At 58.4% G+C, this 20674-nt stretch overlaps 1 protein-coding gene across 2 annotated transcripts in view; it reads left to right on the top strand.

The window, feature by feature from the left end:
- Window positions 1-20452, top strand: part of B4GALNT3 (beta-1,4-N-acetyl-galactosaminyltransferase 3) — a 79119-nt gene extending 58667 nt beyond the window's left edge. Inside the window, exons 2-20 of one of the 2 annotated variants that reach the window (XM_032473481.1) lie at window positions 284-387; window positions 2267-2344; window positions 7102-7197; window positions 7600-7690; window positions 8042-8142; window positions 8490-8557; window positions 9426-9504; window positions 9620-9686; window positions 11685-11828; window positions 12541-12650; window positions 13483-13583; window positions 13809-13870; window positions 14520-15318; window positions 16403-16722; window positions 17431-17584; window positions 17834-17906; window positions 18274-18427; window positions 18970-19096; window positions 19898-20452. In XM_032473481.1, the coding sequence (XP_032329372.1) occupies window positions 284-387; window positions 2267-2344; window positions 7102-7197; window positions 7600-7690; window positions 8042-8142; window positions 8490-8557; window positions 9426-9504; window positions 9620-9686; window positions 11685-11828; window positions 12541-12650; window positions 13483-13583; window positions 13809-13870; window positions 14520-15318; window positions 16403-16722; window positions 17431-17584; window positions 17834-17906; window positions 18274-18427; window positions 18970-19096; window positions 19898-20006 (2837 nt within the window). In that variant the 3' untranslated portion in view covers window positions 20007-20452. The remainder of the gene's footprint in view (window positions 1-283; window positions 388-2266; window positions 2345-7101; window positions 7198-7599; window positions 7691-8041; window positions 8143-8489; window positions 8558-9425; window positions 9505-9619; window positions 9687-11684; window positions 11829-12540; window positions 12651-13482; window positions 13584-13808; window positions 13871-14519; window positions 15319-16402; window positions 16723-17430; window positions 17585-17833; window positions 17907-18273; window positions 18428-18969; window positions 19097-19897) is intronic. The other variant, XM_032473482.1, reaches the window with a different exon arrangement.
- The last annotated feature ends 222 nt before the right edge of the window (window positions 20453-20674 follow it).

Genomic DNA, 20674 nt, shown 5'->3' on the forward strand with positions numbered 1-20674 from the left:
GCTGGTCACCATGGCAGGACAGGGCTCCATTCCACCTGGCCTGGCTCCTTCCTTGATTTAGGAAAGACAGCAAGTCCTGACGGGATATGAGCTCACATCCTCTCTCTGCCCTGTTGACCTGGGCCAGGGTGTGACTGTCTCCCAGCCCCACCATGTGCCCACCGCTGAGGGTGAGGAGGGGTGAGGAGCAGCTGGAGGAAGGCCCTTACCTCTGTGGCTGCATGGACTGATGAGGTCTTCAGCTTGTGTTGACCTGGTTCCTCCCCTTCTTCCCCTTCCACAGGGTACGGCAGCTGGAGGGAACTGGCCAAGGCTCTGGCCAGCAGGAACATTCCGGCTGTGGATCCAAATCTCCAGTTCTTCCTTCCCCAGAAGCTGGGCCTCAAGGTACGTGGCAGGGTCAGCCCAAGCCTCCCTGCTGTGCATCACCAGGGGTCCTCGCTGGCCCTGTCCTTGGAGCCTTAAGGACACCTTCCACTGTCCTGGTGGGAGACGCAGGGCACAAAGAGCCCCTAGAGGGCAGTCTGGCATCACCGGCTCTCCCGGTTTCTTGGGGAGAGATGTCCATCCTGCCCTCCTCAAAGCCTTTGTCACGTAGCTCAAGATGCCCCTCTCTGATCCACTCCAGGCACGTGGTCCCCATCCCCAAAAGCAGCAGAGGGCTGGAGGCAGGGCCAACGTCTTGTCCCTTGCTGGCATGAGGACTAGGCTGGTACTTGAGGGACAACCCCAGGTGCTTGCTGCCAAGAGTCAGAGATGATGTGGTGCGTAGACACCTCTCCCGGCAGGTAGCTGGGAGACAGATTTAGTGGGGCGTTTTCCTTGTAGTTTCTTGGGTTAATGGTCCCAAGCAGGGCAGGAGCAGCCCTGGGTGGGGATTAGGGAGTGTGAGGTCCAATTCAGTTGGCAGCCCTAAGGTTGAGCCTCTGAGCCAAGAACAGACCCGGATCCCTGAGGCTGGACCAGGAACCAAACTGAACCTGTGGACCTGCTCGAAGAGAAGAGTTGGGGTGTCCCCAAGGGGGCTCCCAATTGTTGGGGCAAATCTGGGCAGAGCCTTGAGGGGATGTAGAGGAAGAAGGAGGCAAGGTCCCTGCCCTCAGGAGAGCCTGTTCTAATTAGAAAAGAATTTCCATATGAGAAGACTGAGAAAATTCAGGAAAGCAGAAGAATCTCAGGAGTATGCATTGATGAAACTGTGAGGAGGTATATTCCTGAGGGATATAGTGTGAATCAGAAATGGGGGTGCCCCTAAGACAACCTGTGGACCTGGAGGAAATATTTGCAAATAATATGACTGACAAGGGCTTAATTTCCAGAATATGCAAACAGCTGATATAACTCGATAACAAAAACCAAACAACCCAATCAAAAAATGAGCAAAAGACTTAAATAGACATTTCTCCAAAGATGGCCAAGAGGCACATGAAAGGATGCTCAATAGAGCTACCGTATGATCCAGCAATCCCAATCCTGGGCATATATCTGGAGAAACTCTAACAATTTGAAAAGACACAGCCTCCCCAATGTTCACAGCAGAACTGTTTACAGTAGCTAAGACATGGAAGCAACCTAAATGTCCACCAGCAGATGGCTGGATAAAGAAGTTGCGGTATGTGTATATATATATAAAACACACACACACACACACACACACACACACACACACACACACACACAGTGGAGTATTACTCAGTGATAAAAAAGAATAAAATAATGCCATTTGCAACAACATGGACAGACCTAGAGATTATCATATTAAGTGAAGTCGGACAGAGAAAGACAAATACCATATGACAACATTTACATGTGGAATCTTAAAAAATGATACAAATGAGCTTATTTACAAAACAAAAAGGGACTCACAGACCTAGAAAACAAACTTACTGTTCCTGTGGTGGGGGAAGGGACGAGGCAGGGATAAATTGGGAGTTTGGGATTGGCAGATGCAAACTACTGTACGTAAAATATATCAACAACAAGGTCCTGCTGTACAGCACAGAGAACTATAGTCAATATCCTATAATAACCTATAATGAAGAAGGATGTGCAAAGGAATGTATAATTGAATCACCACGCTGCACACCAGAAATTAACACAACATTGTAAACCGACTATACGTCAATTAAAAAAAAAGAAGAAAATGGGAGTGTCCCTTAAGTTGACATGGCAGGGCTGACTCCTGACCCACAGGGACTTTCACGGAGCCCCAGTCCTATTGTCACCCTGACGCTCCTACCAAGTTCGTTCTCTGCTATTCCTCCAGGACCAAGAGTCTGCGCGAGGCGGGAGCGGTAGCAGCAGCTACCTGACGTGGAATAAGCCGGTCCCCTGGCTCTCCGAGGTGAGGCAGCTCTTTGAAGGGTTAGGAAGTAGTGTGTACAGGTAGTTCCAGCGACCACAGAAAATCTCCTTCTGGCATTTATTATTAAAAATTTAGGGGGAGGCTATAGCTCAAGTGGTAGAGCACGTGCTTAGCATGCACAAGTCCTGGGTTCAACCCCTAACCCCGCCTCTAAAAATAAATTAACCTAGTTACCCCTCCCCAGATAGTAAAGTAATACGATAACAAATAAATATTTAAAAAGTATTTTTTCACCCAAGTTAAAGAAAAAAAAGGAAAGGGTTCGAGGCTTGCTGGATTTTCTTCGTTTAGGGAAGAGTCAATGTTTGCTGCGGGCCTACTGTGTGCCAGGCGTTCTGCACCGTCTCAAACCCACTTCACGAGCCTGCAGGAAAGCACAGTGCCCTCATTTTATGGGTGAGAAAAGCAAAGCTCAAGAAAGCTGCAGGACTTTCATGTCCATGCCAATCCCCAGTCGTAAAGTTCAGTTTCCCAAACCGCCTTTCTCGGACCGTTCAGTCCTGTCAGATATTCCAGGCAGAAAGGAGTCCATTGTTAAGCAAGGTTTAAAATCTATGGCCATTCACTCCTTGGAAGTACACACGGAAGGTTCTGGATTCTGCGGTAATCCGTTTGGCTTGGTTTAGCTCAGCGTGCCCCAAACTGTTTGCTTCCTGAACTGCCTTTTTTCCTGTGAAACATCTGTTAACACTCTATGAAACCAGGGTTCTAAGGAACATATACGAGGAAGCTCTGCTTTAGACAATTTTTATAAGAAGCGGTTAGACATGTGAATAAACATTGTCATAACCGTCACAATACCTTTTATTTACATAGGATTTGACCGATTCTTTTTCTTTTAGTGAAGATACTGTGGCTGGGGAGGTGAATTAACACGCACAAGATTACCTCGAGTGAGTGCTTGCACCGAGACTCCATAGCAGCATGGTGCTCTGGGGGCGAAAACTCTAACTTTGGGTTTCATATCATACAACTTGTCCAAGCCTCTCTTGGCCGGGTGGTGCTGGCCAGCCCACGGTCTTCGTCCACACCTGTCACACTGATCTCTTCAGCCTGGGCAATTTTATTTCCAACCCACCCGTTTGCTGCGGGGCAGGAGTGAAGGAGGCAGTCTCGTGCGAAATGTCATGTTAGGTTACCCGCCTTGTGAAATTGTCTCTGCGTAACCCCTGAGAGAGGGTGGATCACACTGCACACCCGTACAGAGTGACACCATCAGGTAATTAGGCCCCACCCCACCTGCAGACAGCATTTCGAAAAGCAGGTGATTTCAAAACCATCGGTCCAGTGATCCAGCCTTCTTTTTTTTTTTTTTTTAAATAATGCTGATTTCCTTTTTGGAAGGGGAGGTAATTAGGTTTGTGAATTTTATTTATTTTAATTTTTAATGGAGATACTGGAGATTGAACCCAGGACCTCGTGTGTGCTAAGCATGTGCTCTACCTCTGAGCTACACCCTCCCACAGTGATCCAGCCTTCTTTCCTTTGAGGACAGTTTGGATCGTTTTTCTTAATGAACCAATTATTTTGAAAGGTTATAACTATGTAATATCCTGCATTTATTAATCACTCATTTCTCCACTTTTTTTGGCCAATCAAGGATAAATACATATATGAAATGAAAACAGTGAACCCAAACAGCAAATAATGGTTAAAATAGGATTAACTTTTTAAAGAAATAGTTGCTCTTTTGGTAAGTGTGTTTAGACTTTTGGCGGCAAATGCCCAGTATCCACAGACTTTGTTCCCTTAATATTAAAAGTAGCTCACAATGTCCTCATTACGGTCTCCATGGATCTTCAGAGCATCACTGAAGATCCAATCTTCTTTTAACAACAAGGGTGATAAGACTCTGAGAGCTTAAGTAACCCACATGCAGGCACCAGCTGCGCGGTGGTACCACCTCCTCCCGCCCATCGTGGGGACCTCTCTGTTCCCCTCTCCTGCCCTTTGACATGCGGTTTCAGCAGGAAATGCTCAGGTTAATGACATATATCACTTATCCAGCATCTGCCAGCTGTCAGGGGCTGTCAGGTTGTGCTGTCAGGGCCCCGTTCCGGAAGATGGCTCAGGGAGGGGTTAACTCGCTCACCCCCAAGGTGGCATGGCTGGTGCAGCTGCCCCGAGGGTGAGCGTGGACGGGATATGAGAAAGCTAATGGCCTCTTCCTGAACGTCTCCCTGCCCCAGCCTTTGGCCGGCAGCTCCGGGCCTTGGAGGCCACAGGTCAGGCCCAGGCATTCTGCTGTGTGTGTCAGACCGTGAGTGGAGGACGGCTGGCGGGCTGGACTTCATGGGGTCACCACCGCCTTCAAACGCTAGTCCCTGTCAGCCCAAATCACAAGACACTGATTAGCAACTCCCACTAATTAACAAACCTCAGTGCCTGTCCATTCACTTCCCAGTCAGTACACACCACTGCCCAAACACTGTCTACCACGCAGGGCACTCCCCCCAGAATTTCCTAACGGTTTTATTGAGATATAGTTCATATACCATATAATCCACCCATTTAGAGTATACAACTCGACGGCTTTTAATAGATTCGTAGAGCTGTGCATCCATCACTATTAGTACATGTTTGTACACCTTCAGTACATTTTCATTGTCACAAAGAGAAACCCCTGACCTGTTAGCTGTCACCCTCACTACCTGCAGCCCCCAGCCCTGGGTGATCACTGACCTCTGTGTCTCTAGCCCTGCCTGCTCTGGACACTTCAGATAAAGGGAATCGTACCCTCTGTGGCCTTTTGCACCTGCATGTGTATCAGAGCATCGTTCCTTTTTTCCTGCTGAATAATATTCCACTCTGTGTTTGGATTGCAGTTTCTTGTCCTCAGTAGATGGGTATTTGGGTTGTTTCTGCTTTTTGGCTCTTGGGAGTAATGCCACTGTGAACATCTGTGTCCGAGTTTCTGTGCGGATCAGACTCCCTTTTTTCCAGAGCCCTGAGCCGTCGTCACACACATGCTGGTCACCAGGGGAGATGGAAGTGGCTTCTCGGTTCACCGAGAACCATCTATTCAAGTGGGGATAGTTTCTTCCATTAGGATTTTAGCAGATGGGCTCTGCCCCTTTCCTCAAAATCCAGAGCCACCTCTTGTCTTCAGGGAGCTGGGACCCACTGGATTCCCAGGGGATCCCCCACAGAGGGCAGGTGTGTGCAAGGAATCAAGAGTCGCTTGAGGGCTAGAAACTGCACAGGACCCGGTGACCTCTTGGTCCTGCTGGGTGGAGCTCACGTGGTCCCGCGAGCGTGAATCTGACTGAGCAGCAGCGAGGGGCGGCGGAGGGGCCGTACTCACCGCCTGGGCTGGGCTTCTGACCCCTTCCCCCCTTCCCCTGCCCAAGCCCCTGGGGCCTCTGGCCTCCTGGCTGAACACAGCCGACTTCTGGAGGCATGTCCCCCCACCCCCGCAGTTTGCTAGGGACCTGAAGGTCTCCCAGGAAGCGGCAGTGGGGAGGCCGTGTGGAGGAGACAACTGAGTCTTGTAAATGGGACTTAAGGAATTTCCCCAGAAGTGGCACAATGTCCCCATTCTTTCCTTCCAAGAAGCCTTAGGCTGCCCACCACAGACCCAGCCCCCACTCATATTCCAGGGAATGATGGCTGTGACCCAAGTCCCCACAGGCCGGTGTGCCCAGGAAGTGCCATGTTGCTGAAGGGACAGGGGTGACAGGCTCTCCGTTTGGGGCCGGGGCACCCTGCCCGTCTCACCTGGGCATTCCTGTCGGGGAGCTCTCCCAGCACCTTCTCCTCTCCCCACCTCCCTCCCTCCAGACCTCTTGCTGAAGACCTTCTATCCAGGCTTCCAGCCTGAGTGTCCCTTCCTCCCGTCTTCCTAGGGAGGCTCAGACTTTGCTATCTGGGGGGCCCCAGAGCGGGACAGGCAGGGCCTATCTGTGCAGCCGGATGGAGGCCCACCTCCCACCTCCTGAAGGTTAAGCTCCAGGGAGGGGTGGGGGAGAGCTGAGGTGCAGTAATCTGAACCTCTTGGTCAGGACAGTTCGGGGCAGTACCCTGAGCTTCCCTCCCCTCTCCCACTCCCTGCCCTTCCTCCAAGGGGGGCCTCTGCTCACCAGCACCACAGCCGGGAGGGGAGGGAGGGACCTGCCCAGGGCTGCCCTGAAGCCACAGGTACCTGGTGGTCATCCCAGGAGAGGCTTGGGCAGCGAAAGGCTCTGGGCTCCTCGGACAGCCATCAGGGCCCTTCTGCCATGGGCCCCCAGCCTCCTTTAGCTCTCCCAGCTGCAGGGAGCTGGTGGGGCGACCACCACAGGTGGACACCTGTGCTGCTCGCCCTTGTTAGGCGTTAGGGGAGGGGAGATCGGGTGCAGCTGAAACCCCAGCCAGGCGCCTCCTTCCATCCCTCTGTCACCCCCGCTGCTAGGTCATGGCTGTCACTCCCCCTTGCCCGGGGGGTGCGGACCAGCCCCCTTCCTGCACCGAAATGGCCGGGAGTGTGTGTGGGTGCGTGTGTGTATGTGTGTACATGTGAACGCGAGTAAGGCCAGAAGAACAGACCCAGGCCTCAAGGCCGGGCCACGGGGATGAAGTTCCCAAAAGCAGCTGTGGGCGCCAAGGATGGGAATGGGGCTGACGTGGGCCGTGACCTTCGCCAGCAAGAGGAGCTTGGGCTGGGGCTCTGTCCCCACCGGGCTCGTCGAGCCTCGGCACCGCAGGGCCGGGGCGGGGTGCTCACACTCGCACCCACGCTTGCTTCCCTGGCCCTGCAGTTCCGAGGCCGCGTCAACCTGCATGTGTTTGAAGACTGGTGCGGCAGCTCCATCCAGCAGCTGCGGAGGAACCTGCACTTCCCGCTGTACCCCCACGTGAGTGCACGCCGCCTCCCGTCTCTGCTCCCCCTAACTTCTGTCTTCCTCCTCTTCCCTTGCCTTTTCTCTGGTTCATTTTCTTTCCTTTATCCCACGGACCCTCTCCCTCTGCCCACAAAACTCCCTTGTTCCCTTCCCAGGGATTCCTTCGATTTCCCTGCCATCTTGTTGGCTCACAACACGGTTTACCTGGGGCCACTACGTACAGTTGTGCCGGCTGTGCACTGTACAAGGTCACCTGGACAAAGAAGCGAGTGGGAGTGGAAGTCTCACCTGCACTCACTTCACTATGCTGCACCCAGCTCACCCCCTCCTCGTCTTCCCAGCAGCCCTGAGCGGGCTAGGCTCTTCAGTTTCCTCTTCCTTCTGTAACAGTTTCCGTCTCCTTTCCTGCCACAGATCCGCACAACCCTGAGGAAGCTGGCCGTGTCCCCCAAGTGGACCAATTATGGCCTCCGCATCTTTGGCTATCTGCACCCCTTCACTGACGGTGAGGCCAGCCCCCATGTCCCTCCCCTCTCCTTCCTGCCCCAGAGTTCTTATGGTGCCCAGAGACCATACCTGAGCTGAGAAATAGGTCTGCACTGGGCTGACGGGGCCCTGTTAACTCATCGGGAGAGAGGAGAGTTCGGACGTGGGGAGGCCTCTGTGCCCTGATCTGCAGAGTCTGGAGCTAGCTTGTCTCTCCCCGTGAGTCTCCGTCTCCAGGGCGTAGAGACCCCCACTCTGCAAAGAGGGAAGTCACAGCACCAAGCCCCTGAAGGAAAGTCAGTCCCTGAGACGTGACAGCCCCTGGGTGAAAGCCCTTCCTGCTCTCACCGGGAAACGCCCCCTTGCCCAGGGGAGATCCAGTTTGCCATCGCCGCTGATGACAACGCCGAGTTCTGGCTGAGCCGTGACGACCGGGTCTCAGGCCTGCAGCTGCTGGCCAGTGTGGGCAAGGTACAGCCCCCGGCCCTCCCACCGCCCCAGGAGCCAGGTTGTCCAAGAGGCACCTGCCTCCGTCAGGTCACCCTCGTTACCATTAGCATCTCTGCGTGACAGCTGGGGAAGAGGGGTGAGAAGCACATTCTCCCCCAGGGTGGCAGAGGGACGGACAGGGTGTGGGCGGGAGCAGACCCCGGAGGACTCGTGACTGGCCACGCCCGCCTTGGGTGCCCTGGTCCGTGGCCTGGTGCCGAGGGCCCTTCGAGGGAGGGGGCTGCCCTTGTCTCCTCACTCACCGCCTCCCGCCCTCCGTGTTTTATCTTTTTCTCTTCCTTTCTCTTCCCCCTCCCCCACACCTCTAGACTGGAAAAGAGTGGACTGCCCCTGGAGAGTTCGGGAAATTTCGGAGCCAAATTTCCAAGCCAGTGAGGTAAGGAGGGAGCAGCGTGACCCCAGCCTCCCTCGAGAGCTGAGACCAGCTCAGAGCCAGGGCCCCGGCACCCCTGCCACCCACCCCCTTATCACAGAGGGCCCCGTGGGTTCTGGTAAACGGAGTCTTTGAGTAGACACCACCTGGCCCATCCGTCCTCACTTCACAGGTGAGGAAACTGGAGCCCAGAGAGGGCTGTGACTCCATGAGGGCCACACAGCTATTCAGCGACACTTAGGACTGGAAAACAGAATAGGTCCCCCTCCTCCCCATCCTGGCCTGCCTGCTTCCTCCATCCCTGGAGAGGTCCTCCACTGCGCAGCCCGGACCCCCGCTGCTCTGCCTGTGCTGCAGAGAGCCCTGCATGGCAGGGATCCCTTGTTGGGCTGGAGGGGAGGCCGCAGGGGCTGGAATGGGTAACTAGCCCGGCCTCAGAGCGCCACCTGCTGGCCTGCACGCACACACGCGCGCGCGCACACACACACACACACACACACACACACTTGTGAGAACATCTTGGCTTGATGGTCGCGGTATTGAAGTTGATGGTAATAAGACAGGAATTAAGTGAGCCTGTGTGTATAAAGCCCGTGGAACAGAGCCTATGCAGAGGAACGGCTCTCCAAGGGTTAGTGACCGTTATTTCACGTGACTCTCCGGAGTATCCCGGGAAGTTAGTACTGGTACTATCCCCATCCCACGGAAGGGAAAACTGGGGCTGCCCTGTCAGTGAGTGGTGAATGGGGATTCTGACGGGACACCAGATGGCAGGTGCCCAGGACGCAGGCAGGGGGAGGGGGGCGAGAGTGCGTGGTGCTGGGAGTGGGGCCCCGGTAATGAAGGCAGCCTCGCCCCTGCTCTCCCGCAGCCTGTCGGCCGCCCGCAGGTACTACTTCGAGGTGCTGCACAAGCAGAACAGCGAGGGCACTGACCATGTGGAAGTCGCGGTGAGACCCTCTACCCGACCTCTGGCCACCCCCCCGCCTGCCCCCCCCGCCCCCCAAACCCTGTTCAAAACCCAGCCACCCCCAACCCGCCACCACCCCCTCTCTCCTCATCCAGTGGCGGCGGAATTACCCCGGAGCCAAGTTCACCATTATCGACTCCACGTCCCTGTCCCTCTTCACAAGTGAGTGTCCTGCCCCATCTTGGGGACTGCGGACAGGCAAGGGGCAAGCCTGCGGGGCTCAGCCCACTGGGGAGCTGGTCCCGGGATGGGGGGGGGGGTCCGGAACAAGGAGCAAGGCCTAAAGGATATCAGGATCAGAGGGCCTTAGCTCTCGGGGCCAGTGACCCCATGAGAACCTGCTGGAAACTCTCCCAGCCCTGGCCTCGGAGAAATGCCCCGTCCGCCCGCACGCAGTGTCCTATGCACCATTTCAAGGGACTCCCGAGACCAGGAGGCTCACTCCAGAGGAGAAACCTCTGCGGGAGGCCAGGCCCCTATTTTGCAATGAGGTGCCGTGGTTCTTACATAGCCGTGGCCAGAGGAGAGAAACTGTCCTCACCTGCTCTCCTTCGGCAGTCAGTGAACCCTCCGGTGATCCTTCTCATCGCTTGTGATTTTCTAAGCGAGACCCCCGTCTGAGGCCCCACTGAGAAATCGCCACTGGCAGGTGGGCCGTGTGGGCCCAGGTGTGGGAGGAAGGGACGGCGAGCTTGGAGGGGACGGGAGACGTGGGAAGTGGGTGTGTGTGTGGAGCACAGGATGGACACGGTTAGGGGGTCTGGGCTCACAGGAGAGGGTGGCAGGGAGGAAGGGGCAAGGTGGGTTGGGGGAGCGGCTGGTGACCAAAGCAGGAGGCTGCAGGGTCAGGGCGGAAGGGCTAGTTGTGGGCTGCCCGGCTGGTGCGACAAGAAGGGAGAGTTGGAACGCATAGATTGTGTGTGAGCCAAGGGAAAAGCCCGCAGCAAATCGGGTAGGAGACCAGGAGTCACTGGCCTCAGGCGGAGAAGGCCAGCTCCATCTGGGGCCAAGAGGGATGGGCCCAGGAGTCAGGGCGAAGACCAGCAGCTGGCCCCAGGGCTGGTGAGATGAGACACGCGCAGGGGTGGTGGGCTTGGAGGTGAGGCTGCCGGAGCGGGTGGGGAGCGCTGCCGGGAGGGGCGCCCTGCCCCCGTGGGCGTGCGCGTGTCTGCCCGAGACGCTGAGACGGCCTCAAACTCAGCTTTGCCATCTAGGTTGTGATCTCAGGCACGCGACTCAGCTTCCCTCTGCCCAAGTCCCTTGTCTGTAAAATAGGAATGATGACAATGGTGTCTAAGCCACGGTGCTTATGAGGATTAAACGGGCTGATGCTGGTAAGATGCTGGGAACGGCACCTGGCTCATTGTTCAGGAAGTGCTCTACGCGTGCTTGTTACATGAGTGAGGCACGCTTCTCATGGCAGACTCCCAGCAGGTAGCAGAAAAGCAGTTTGAGGTGTCTTTTTCCACCTCACACAAAATTGGGGTGTGTGTGCTAGTCGTGGGGCTGGTGGAGGGGGACCAAGGGAGATAAAGAGCTGAAGCCACAAGTTGTGGGAGCGGGGCCGGGACAAGAGGGAGCCAGCACGTCGACAGTAAATGCACAACCTGAAAGCTGAGAGCTATGTTTTGTTCGGTGGGCTTTCTGAGGACTCGAGCTGGGGAGGGGGCTTCTGAGATTGCTCTAAAGGACCGCTCCAAAGAGGTCAGGGAGGAGCCAGAATGTATAGGAGTTTTTGCAGCAAAGACCAGGGAGTCAGAACATCAAAAGATGACTGTTAAGTAGAGAAAACCAGACATCTCAAGTTAATGAATTCAGCGCTTTTCTACGTACAGGATGCAAGAGTCTGGGCTTGTTGAAATCATCCCTTTGATGTGCACCTCAGCTGTCGAGGGCCAGTGCCCTGTGCTGTCCCATCCTGAGTCCCCTTGGGGGCACCACTGAGGGTGGCTGCAGTGGCTGAGAGCTGCAGCATCCTTTGTTTATTGATACGACAGGTGACATTTTTCATATACAAGCACATCCCAACTGTGGCAGGGGAGGGCGTACAGGAGCCTTGACTCGGCCCCTTCCTGGCTCCTCAAGGAGGCAGGGAACTGCTCGTGAGCTAGGTTTGCTCTGGGAGTCACGGCTGCCCTCTGTCCTGTCCTCCCTGCCCAGACGAGACAGTCCTAAGGATGGACGAGGTGGGCCACATCCCGCAGACAGCCGCCAGCCATGCAGGCTCCCCAGCCACTGTGCCTGGCGAGGAGCAGCCCACCGTCGACATGCTGCGGCCTGACCCTCGGGACACCCTCTACCGAGGTAGGGCCCCGCCGGGTGCCTGCCCTTCTGCTGGGGGAGGCGCTGCCTGGTCCAGGGACGCCAGGGGGCGACTCAGGACGCTTGTTCTCCCACGACATCCCCAAGTCGGAGACTCTTTTCTCTTACGTGTATAACTGTAAACGTGGACAGAAAAGTTCACAAATATAGATGCGCAACTTTGCAATTGTACAAACCATTGCAGAAATAGAACTAGAGCCCACACGTGCCCAGTGCGTCCCTCTGCAGTCACAGACGTCACGGCTCTTACTGGGTTCCTGCTCTTGTCACCCAGTGAGAGGATTCTGTCCCCACTAAGGCGCTGGAGCCTGAAACTCTTGGGAGTGTTTCCATCTTACAAGATGACAGAGTGTCCTGTCCCCCTCCAGCCCGGCAACTGGAAGGAAGTTCAGTTAGTGGCCCTGCACTCGGGTGAGGCTTTGTGGCCCGGAAGCTCCTAAACCTGTTTTGAGGCTGGCCCTGCGGCGACCCCAGCGCCACACTGTGCCCTGAATCCCACCCCCACCCCCAAGAGTGGCTCCATCTCGGTTTGTGGCCTCAGCTGCTGCTCGTGGACACAGCCGTCACGAGTGACCAGGAAGATGTGCGATTCAGGGGCAGCAGACTCCAGCCCTTGCCCCTCCGCCGGAGCCTTCGTGGCTGTGAACCTTCGGGCTCCCACTCCCGCCTCATCCTGCTTCCCTTCTGTCCCCAGAGACTCTCATCCCCAAGTCTCATGTCCGCCACGTCCTGCCGGACTGTCCCTACAAACCTAGCTACCTGGTGGATGGGATCCCTCTGCAGCGCTACCAGGGACTCCGGTTTGTAAGTCTCAGGCCGGGCAGTGGGGGCTGGAGTGAGGGAGGGCTTGCTGCCTGTGGCTGGGGGGTTGCTGAGGGGGTCCCCATGCCACACACCAGCCGGTGGGATGGCCTCATGGGTCCCTAGGCTGGGAGAACTGGCCTTTTACGGTGCCTCGGCCCAGATGGACTGCCCTGCAAAGCCTGAGCGTGCCCCACGGTAGCAAGTCCCACACCAGCCCTGCCCAGCGCTGCTGCGAGGTGGGCTGGCCTGAGGCCTCCTGCCACCTGCCCCGAGGGCCCCACGGCCCTGTCCCGCCTGGGTCAGTCCTACCAGACGATCAGCTGCAGTGTTTCTTAAACTTATGGACAAGGTGCTGGGGAAGTGACCTGTGGAAGGGCTAGCTTTAGAGAACCTGGAGCCCATGTGGAAACGGGAGGCAGAGTGACACCGTGCACCCAGTCCAGGGATGAGAGCGGGAGCTGCGGGCAGCATGGGAGGTGGGAGAGAGGCCAGGAGTCAGCCGTGGGTCGGAGTGGGCGGGCAGGATTGGGAAGGTTTTGGTGGTGGTGTTCTGTCTGAAGGGGGCAAAAAGCAGTGCAGGAGTAACAGGGGTTGTCCTGGGGCTGTGGCCTGTGGCAGGAGAGGGGAAGGTGCAGGCAGGAGAGGAGGGGTGCAGCTGCGGAGAATGAGCCAGGCCAGGAGAGGAAGGACGTGTGTGTGCACTCGGGGCTTGACTCAGGGGTCTGCGGGGTCCAGGGCCCCCGGGGTCCAGGGCCCCCGGGAGGAGGCGTAGAGAGTGGCCCTGGATCCGCAGCAGCCCTGCTCTCCCCACCCCCTATTTTTCCACCCCCAGGTTCACCTGTCCTTTGTCTACCCCAACGACTACACCCGTCTGAGCCACATGGAGACCCAGAACAAGTGCTTCTACCAGGAGAATACCTATTACCCGGACAGGTGAGCAGCACCACGTGGGGCAGGAGGACGGCCTGACGGAGGCCCTGCAGGAGCCCCGAGAGCTGCCCGGACTGCAGGGGCCACCAGGGGCCTTGGCTCTTCTGGGTGATTCATACGCACACGCACACGCGGCCTCCTCCCTGCCCTCCCAGCTGGGCGTGGCTCCAGAGCCTCCCACGTGGCCTGCAGGGCTCGGATGCCAGTCTCGTCCCATCCCTCCTACAGGTTCGGCTTCCAGGACTACATCAAGATTGACCAGCCAGAGAAGCAGGGGCCGGAGCAGCCAGGTACAGAGTGACAGCTGAGTGTCCAGGCCAGGCTGCAGGATGACGGTGTTTCTAGGGAAAGTCTAGACCATGCCCCCCTAGTCCTGCCCCCAAGGAGCTTAGAATCCAAACCCCACAGCCCTGTCCCCACAAGCCCAAGGGAGTGGGGAACAGCCCCTCTCCCCGCATCCGTTCCTTTTCAAGGCACATATGGACTGTTTCTCACAGCCTGCTGGTCAGCAGGGGGAGATTAGGGCCCCGGAGGACGTTACTGGGCTGCTAGAGGGCCTCGCTGCCCGGCACACCCTGGGGGAAGGGCTGCCCTGAGAAGCAGTCTTCCCGTGGCCTCTCTCCTTGCAGGCTTAGGGCCTGGCTGGGGCCGTCTGTTGAGTCCCTGCCGGAGCCAGGCTCCTGCCAGCACTTTCCGTGCTTCTCGGTCTTCACAACAGCCCTGCGGAAGATGGGCTGCTGTTCCCTTTATGCCAGCGGAGACCTGGGCTTAGCTGAGGTCGAGTCACTCGCCCTGGGTCACACAGCCAGTCAGTGACAAAGCCCAATGCAGGCCCGGTATGGGACCCCCAGCATCTCACCTGCATGGTCAGCAGCCGTCTGTGTGCCTTGTTGGGGAGAGGTGGAAAACACTGACGCGAGGCACGGTTGTTACCAGCAGCAGCTTTCGAGGAAGGGCTCCTGGAAGAGTCCCAGTATGGAGAAGCGGCAGAGGACACCCCTGCCCCCGAGGACCAGGACAGGACACCAGAGGGGAAACAAGGGCCGCCCACCGCCCCCGGGCCAGCCGCCACCAACCGCAGCCTCCGAAGCCTGCGGAGAGTCCTGGCTCAGCCTCGGGACTCTCCACCAGCCTCCTCTTCCAGGCGGAACTCCACAGCCCGCTTCCCAGCGAGGACCAGCGACAGGCCGGCCCAACCGGCGGAGAAGAGAGCGAGGAAACCCAGCCCCCAGCCCCGCCAGGATCCCCGTCGTCCTGACAAGGGGCCCCCGGGGCACCCAGCAGGGCCCCCACCTCAAGTGAAGAGGCCCAGGCCCACCGGGGACAGCCCCAGGAGGACGCTGGCACAGTCCCAGTGGCTGAATCAGGTCGAGTCGTACATCGCAGAGCAGAGAAGGGGAGACAGGATGGAGCCTCCGGGCCCTGGGAGGGGTCGGCCGGGGAAGGAGGAGGAGGTCACCACTGCAGGCCAGGAAGGACAGGTGGAGGGAGAGGACGAGGAGGGGGAGGAGGAGGAGGAGGAGGAGGAGGTGAGTGAGGTGTTGGAGTACCTGTCCATGTTTGACCCGGTGGTGAACTGGGACCAGACCTTCAGTGCCCGCAACCTTGACCTCCAAGCCCTGCGGACCGACTGGATCGACCTGAACTGTAACACGTCTGGCAACCTGCTGCTTCCAGAGCAGGAGGCTCTCGAGGTCGTGCGGGTCTTCCTGAAGAAGCTCAACCAGAGGAGCCGGGGGTAAGGTAAAGGGCTCTCCTGGGCCGGGCGGGGAGGGCAGGGGCGCTGCAGGGGCCCCGGCCACGGGCGCCTGGGGAGACGGTGTCCTCCGGGGCCAGGGCTGGCCCAGGACACGTGCTGAGCACGGGAAGGCTGCACAGAGGCGGTCCCCTCCCCGCGGAGGAGCTAGCATAGAGACAGAGCAGGCCTCACTGAGGCTGGAACGACACACAGACCCGGCCGCAGGATGGAAGGGCTCGGGCAGGAGGCAAGGCTGAGCACTTGTTTCTTCATGGGTCCATTCAACCCGCCAACGTCTTTTGATGGAGATAAAATGCACATACCGTTTAATTCTTAGTGGTTTCTAAGTATATTTGTAACGTTGTGCAATCAACACCACTATCTGAATCCAGAATGTTTTCATCACTTTTTTCCAATCAAAAAACATTTTTTTCATATTTTTTTCAGGTTTTTTTTGAGGGGGGTAGTTAGGTTTACTTTTTTAATTACCACTACCACTGAGCTGCACCCTCCCCCTATGTTTAACATTTTTGAGCTGCCAATCTCTCTTCCAAAATCGTCTGCACCATTTTCCATTCCCATCAGAGGCGTGGGAAGGTCCCAGCTTCTCCACATCTCCCTCAGATCCTGTTATTTTCCCTTCTTTTGGCATCACCCCCCCGAAGGGTGCGAAGTGGGGCCACACCGTGGCTTCGCTTTGCGCTTCTGGGTGAACAGGGGTGTTGTGCCAACCAGTCAGCGTCCCCTGATGATCCGCTGTGTCTCAGTCACTGTTGACTGAACGGAGTCGTGCACTGAGGGCCAGTCTCTGACGGAAACTCTTCACTGCGACTCCCTCGTTCCCCTTATGTACTGAGGATCTTAGAGCTTTAAAAGACTAGACATTGTCCAGCTCAGTAGGTACCTTTTTAAAGACGGAGAACAGCGATCACTGGAGCGGGTAAGCATCGCGTGGGCGTCTCACCCACGGCGACGCTGGGGTGGAGACCGAGGTCTCCCGACAGCCGGCCTTGCCGGCTTCTGCCACCCATGCTGCCCGCCGTGAGGGGCGGGGTCACCCCAGCCCCCACCCTTTCTGCCACAGGAGGTACCAGCTGCAGCGCATCGTGAATGTGGAGAAGCGCCAGGACCACCTGCGTGGGGGCCGCTACCTCCTGGAGCTGGAGCTGCTGGAGCGGGGCCAGCGCCGGGTGCGGCTCTCTGAGTTCGTGTCCACGCGAGGCTGGCAGGGCGTGGAGGCGGCCGGCGGGGAGGAGGCCGAGGCCCAGAACCCGCAGGGCCTGGCTGGGAGCCCACAGAGCAGCCGGAGGCGCATCCTGAGCGTCCGCGCCCCAGAGCCCAAGCTGTGCTGGCCCCAGGGCTTCTCCTGGAATCACCGAGCCGTGGTCCACTTCGTCGTGCCAGGTGAGCCTCCACGGCAGGTGGCGTCCATGGAGCAGGGGCCTCGCATGATCGTGAGCACCCGGGTCTCTGCGTCCTGATTTGATCTCATTAGAGCCTGTGAGAGAGGCCACTTTGCAGCTGGGGAAACTGAGGCTTACAGGAGAAAAGTAATTGGTCTGAGGTTCGTGGGGCAGTAGGTGCCAGAGCAGGGACGGTGCTGACGCAGGGCCAGCGCCTTCCTGTTGGATAAGCGTTTGGGGGGCGGGGGTGAAGGTCAGCGGGGGCTGCTGCACTGGGGTTCACCCCACAGCTGGCCTGGGGACGTGAGACAGGGAGGGGTCCGCAGGGCGGTGTCCATAACAAGAGAGTGGAGCCCGCCACAGACGGGAGTGTGACCGCGGGGTCGGACGGGCCTGAAGGGCGTGGTGAGACGCACAGCTGGAGGGTTTGAGTGTCAGAGCCCAGGAGGGTGACCACGTGGGGCTGGTGACGGGCCGCAGCCCAAGGCCTACCTGCCTGGGAGGCCGTGTGAGCAGGGAGCGGGTGGAGAGGCCCAGCAACTGAGCTCACCCTCTGCCCTCCATCCCCTACTGCTCTGCTGGCCTTTCCTGTGGTTACGTTACCCCAAGCAAGGGTCTGACGGGATTCCTGACTGCGCAGGAACCGGGAGTGGAAGTGCCCCTCTTGCGTTACCTCTGCTTTTTCCTCCCCACCCGCCCCGCCGGGCAGTGAAGAACCAGGCACGCTGGGTACAGCAATTCATCAGAGACATGGAGACGCTGTTCCGGGTCACGGGCGACCCCCACTTCAGCGTCATCATCACCGACTTCAGCAGTGAGGACATGGATGTCGAGATGGCCCTGAAAAGGTCCAAGCTGAGGAGGTGAGGGTGTTCCCGGCGAGGCACAGCCTGAGCCGCCTCCTTCCTGAAGTCCCAGGGCTGCTGAGCCCAGGGCAGAGTCGGAAGTCCCACCAGTTCCCTGATTCCCAGTCTCTGGCTTTTCCCAGAGGGCTCACCGCCCGTAGTCCCACCCCGGGAGCCCTCATCATGTCTAGTCTGTCTGCCAGCTTCCTCCAGGGACTGCCACCGCCGGGTCCCAGCGCTCAGCCCCCCTTTCTGCTCCCCCCGCAGCTACCAGTACATGAAGCTAAGTGGGAACTTCGAGCGCTCGGCTGGACTCCAGGCTGGCGTGGACCTGGTGAAGGTAACCAGCCCGGGAGGGGCATGGGAGACGCGACTAAAGGTGGGTGGAGAGGTGCTCAGACGGCCGGCTCCTTGGGAGGAAGGGACGAGGACATGGGGGCCAGGGCTAGGGTGGGAGTCAGCACAAGACGGTGGGACTTTTGTCCAGAGTCCTCGGAGTCCGTGAAGAGTGGGGAGGAGTCAGAACTCCCTCTCTGATTGTGAGAACTGCACCCTGATGCCCAGAACCGTGGAGTCAGTCTGACCGTTTGTTTCGTGCAAGTTTCTCAGTTACTGAATGGGAAAGAGCCTGAGGATGGTCCCAAAGAGCGGCCTGGCCCCTCACCCCAGGCTGTAGGGTCTGCTGACCCTCCCACCTCTGTCCCCAGGACCCACACAGCATCATCTTCCTCTGCGACCTCCACATCCACTTCCCAGACGGAGTCATCGACGCCATCCGGAAGCACTGTGTGGAGGGCAAGATGGCCTTCGCCCCCATGGTGATGAGGCTGCACTGCGGGGCCACTCCCCAGTGGCCAGAGGGTGAGCCTGCCTTGGCTCGTAACCCCAGAGCTGGAAACAGCCATGTCGGCAAGGGCAGCTCCCCTCCCCACCCTCCCTTCCACTCCTCCGCTCACCTGGGCAGACTGCAGAGACGGCCCCAGGCCCCCAGCTGCGCAGCAGCGAGGAGCACTTCCCGCCTCGCCTCCCCCTTCATTCACTCATCAGATATTTATTAAGCACTTACTGTGTGCCAGACTGCCCTGTGAGGACGCAGAGCTGGGAGGAGGTTTCCCCAGCCTAGAGAGGGAACGGGCCAGGCTCTGCCCTGCGGGCTGCTGCTGTCAGAGCCTCCTGTGGGCCGTCCTCAGCCCTTGGTCCCTCCCTGGTGGGGCTGCTGCCTTTATTGGACCCTGAGCCTTAGCTCACGGGGGCCTCCCTGCCAACCGGCGAGGGGCTTGTTCCAGTGAGCGTTCTCAGCCTCGGCCAGCCCCGTCCTCCGTCTCTCAGAAGAGGCCCTGGGGATGCGGACATGCCCTCCTGGCCCTGGCTCAGTGCCTCTGGGGCTTCTTGTCCGTCCGCAGGCTACTGGGAGGTGAACGGGTTTGGGCTGCTCGGCATCTACAAGTCAGACCTGGACAGGATCGGGGGCATGAACACCAAGGAGTTCAGAGACCGCTGGGGCGGAGAGGACTGGGAGCTGCTGGACAGGTGACTCGGTTGGAGGGCGCCTGAGATGCCTGGGGGCCTCTCCAGGGAGAGCTGGGGGCTGAAGCAGGGCTCGATCACCCAGGCCCAGGCCCCCTAGTCTGACACTGGACTCTGCCGCTTCCTGGGGGTCAAGTTACTTCCCTCACTGAGACTTTTGAGAGTCCGCAGCTATTGGAGGGGTGGCGCTGCCTCTGCCCGTGTCGCTGGGCAGGTGTGGAGGGTGCTTGGCAGACCGTCAGGGTAAAAGCACAGACCCTGAGCTGTGCCAGTGTGAGTGGTAATGCTCTCAGCCAGGAGCGCACAGCCGGGGGGGGGGGGCGCTGAGGCTGGGCGGGTGGGTAAGAGACCCAGAAAAGAGTCAGGAGAGAATCTGGGGTCCAGCAAAACAGCCAGTGTGGACCATTGAAGGACAACAGGGTATTCAGGAGGTCCTGGATCCCCAGAAGCCCAGGAGAAAGGAGGTCGGGGCAGGGGAGAGGGTCAGTGGTAGAAGGAGAAGGAGAGACCGGCCAAGCTGCCTGGCGGGCGGGCAAGTGGACGGGAAGAGGAGGTCGCAGCAGGGACCATCCCTGGCCCCTCCCGCCTCCCTGCGCTGTGTCCATCTCACTGTCGTCCTTTCTAGAGATAGAGGCCCGGAAGGAAGCGTGCCCCACAGAGTGGAGCTGGGCCTCCAGCCCAGGCTGTTGGCTCTCTCTGCCCCACACCCCTCCGCTGCCCCATGGGGAGTGGCCGGAGGGTGACAGCGGGGGGGGGGGGGGGGAGGGCGTGCTTCTCCTGCTCATCTTGCTCCCTCCGCTTCAGAATCCTCCAAGCAGGCCTGGAAGTGGAACGTCTCTCCCTCCGGAATTTCTTCCATCACTTCCATTCCAAGAGAGGCATGTGGAACCGCCGCCAGATGAAGATGCCGTGATCCGACGGGTGGCCCGCTGGACCAACCACTCCCCGCCCCTGGACCGCGGTGGCCCTGGCCGCACCCACTCACTGCGGCAGGAAGAGAGCGAGGGGAGCCGGAGCCACGGGGGGCCCACGGGGCCTCCGAGCCGACACCCCGCACCAGCAGCTGTCCTCCGTGGGGCAAGGCCAAGGCCCCTCCACCCCTGGGCCTCCGAAGGGAGGACCTTGGGAGGATGCCAGGAGATGGGACAGAGACGGGACGGCTCCCGGGAAGGATGGCCGAACCAGGTCAAGGAAGCAGAGACCTGCTTGGTCAACACCAGCCTGAACCGGGAGGTGGATTCCAGTATCCACCCGGTGCCCCTCTGGGGCAGTGACCATGGACTAGAAACTCTTCTATTGGACATATTTTACTGTGTTTTATTTTTTTTTAACAGAAACCAAAACTGTCCAGACCCAGCATTGACTGTGAGGGAGTGGAGTTGTGCATTTAGCGAGGGTCCCCCTTGCATACCTCAGACCCGCTCCCTGGTACAGGGGTGTCCCCCAGTCCCTGACCGGGCAGCTGATTTACAGCCCCAGAGCTGGCCCCGCATCGGGTAGTTCTCAGGCCCATGCCTCCAGGACACGCACACCTCTCCCAGGAAGCCCCCCAACCACCAATCAGGGCATTAACCTCACCCT

Source organism: Camelus ferus, chromosome 34 (genome assembly GCF_009834535.1).
Source record: "Camelus ferus isolate YT-003-E chromosome 34, BCGSAC_Cfer_1.0, whole genome shotgun sequence".
NCBI lineage: Eukaryota > Metazoa > Chordata > Mammalia > Artiodactyla > Camelidae > Camelus > Camelus ferus.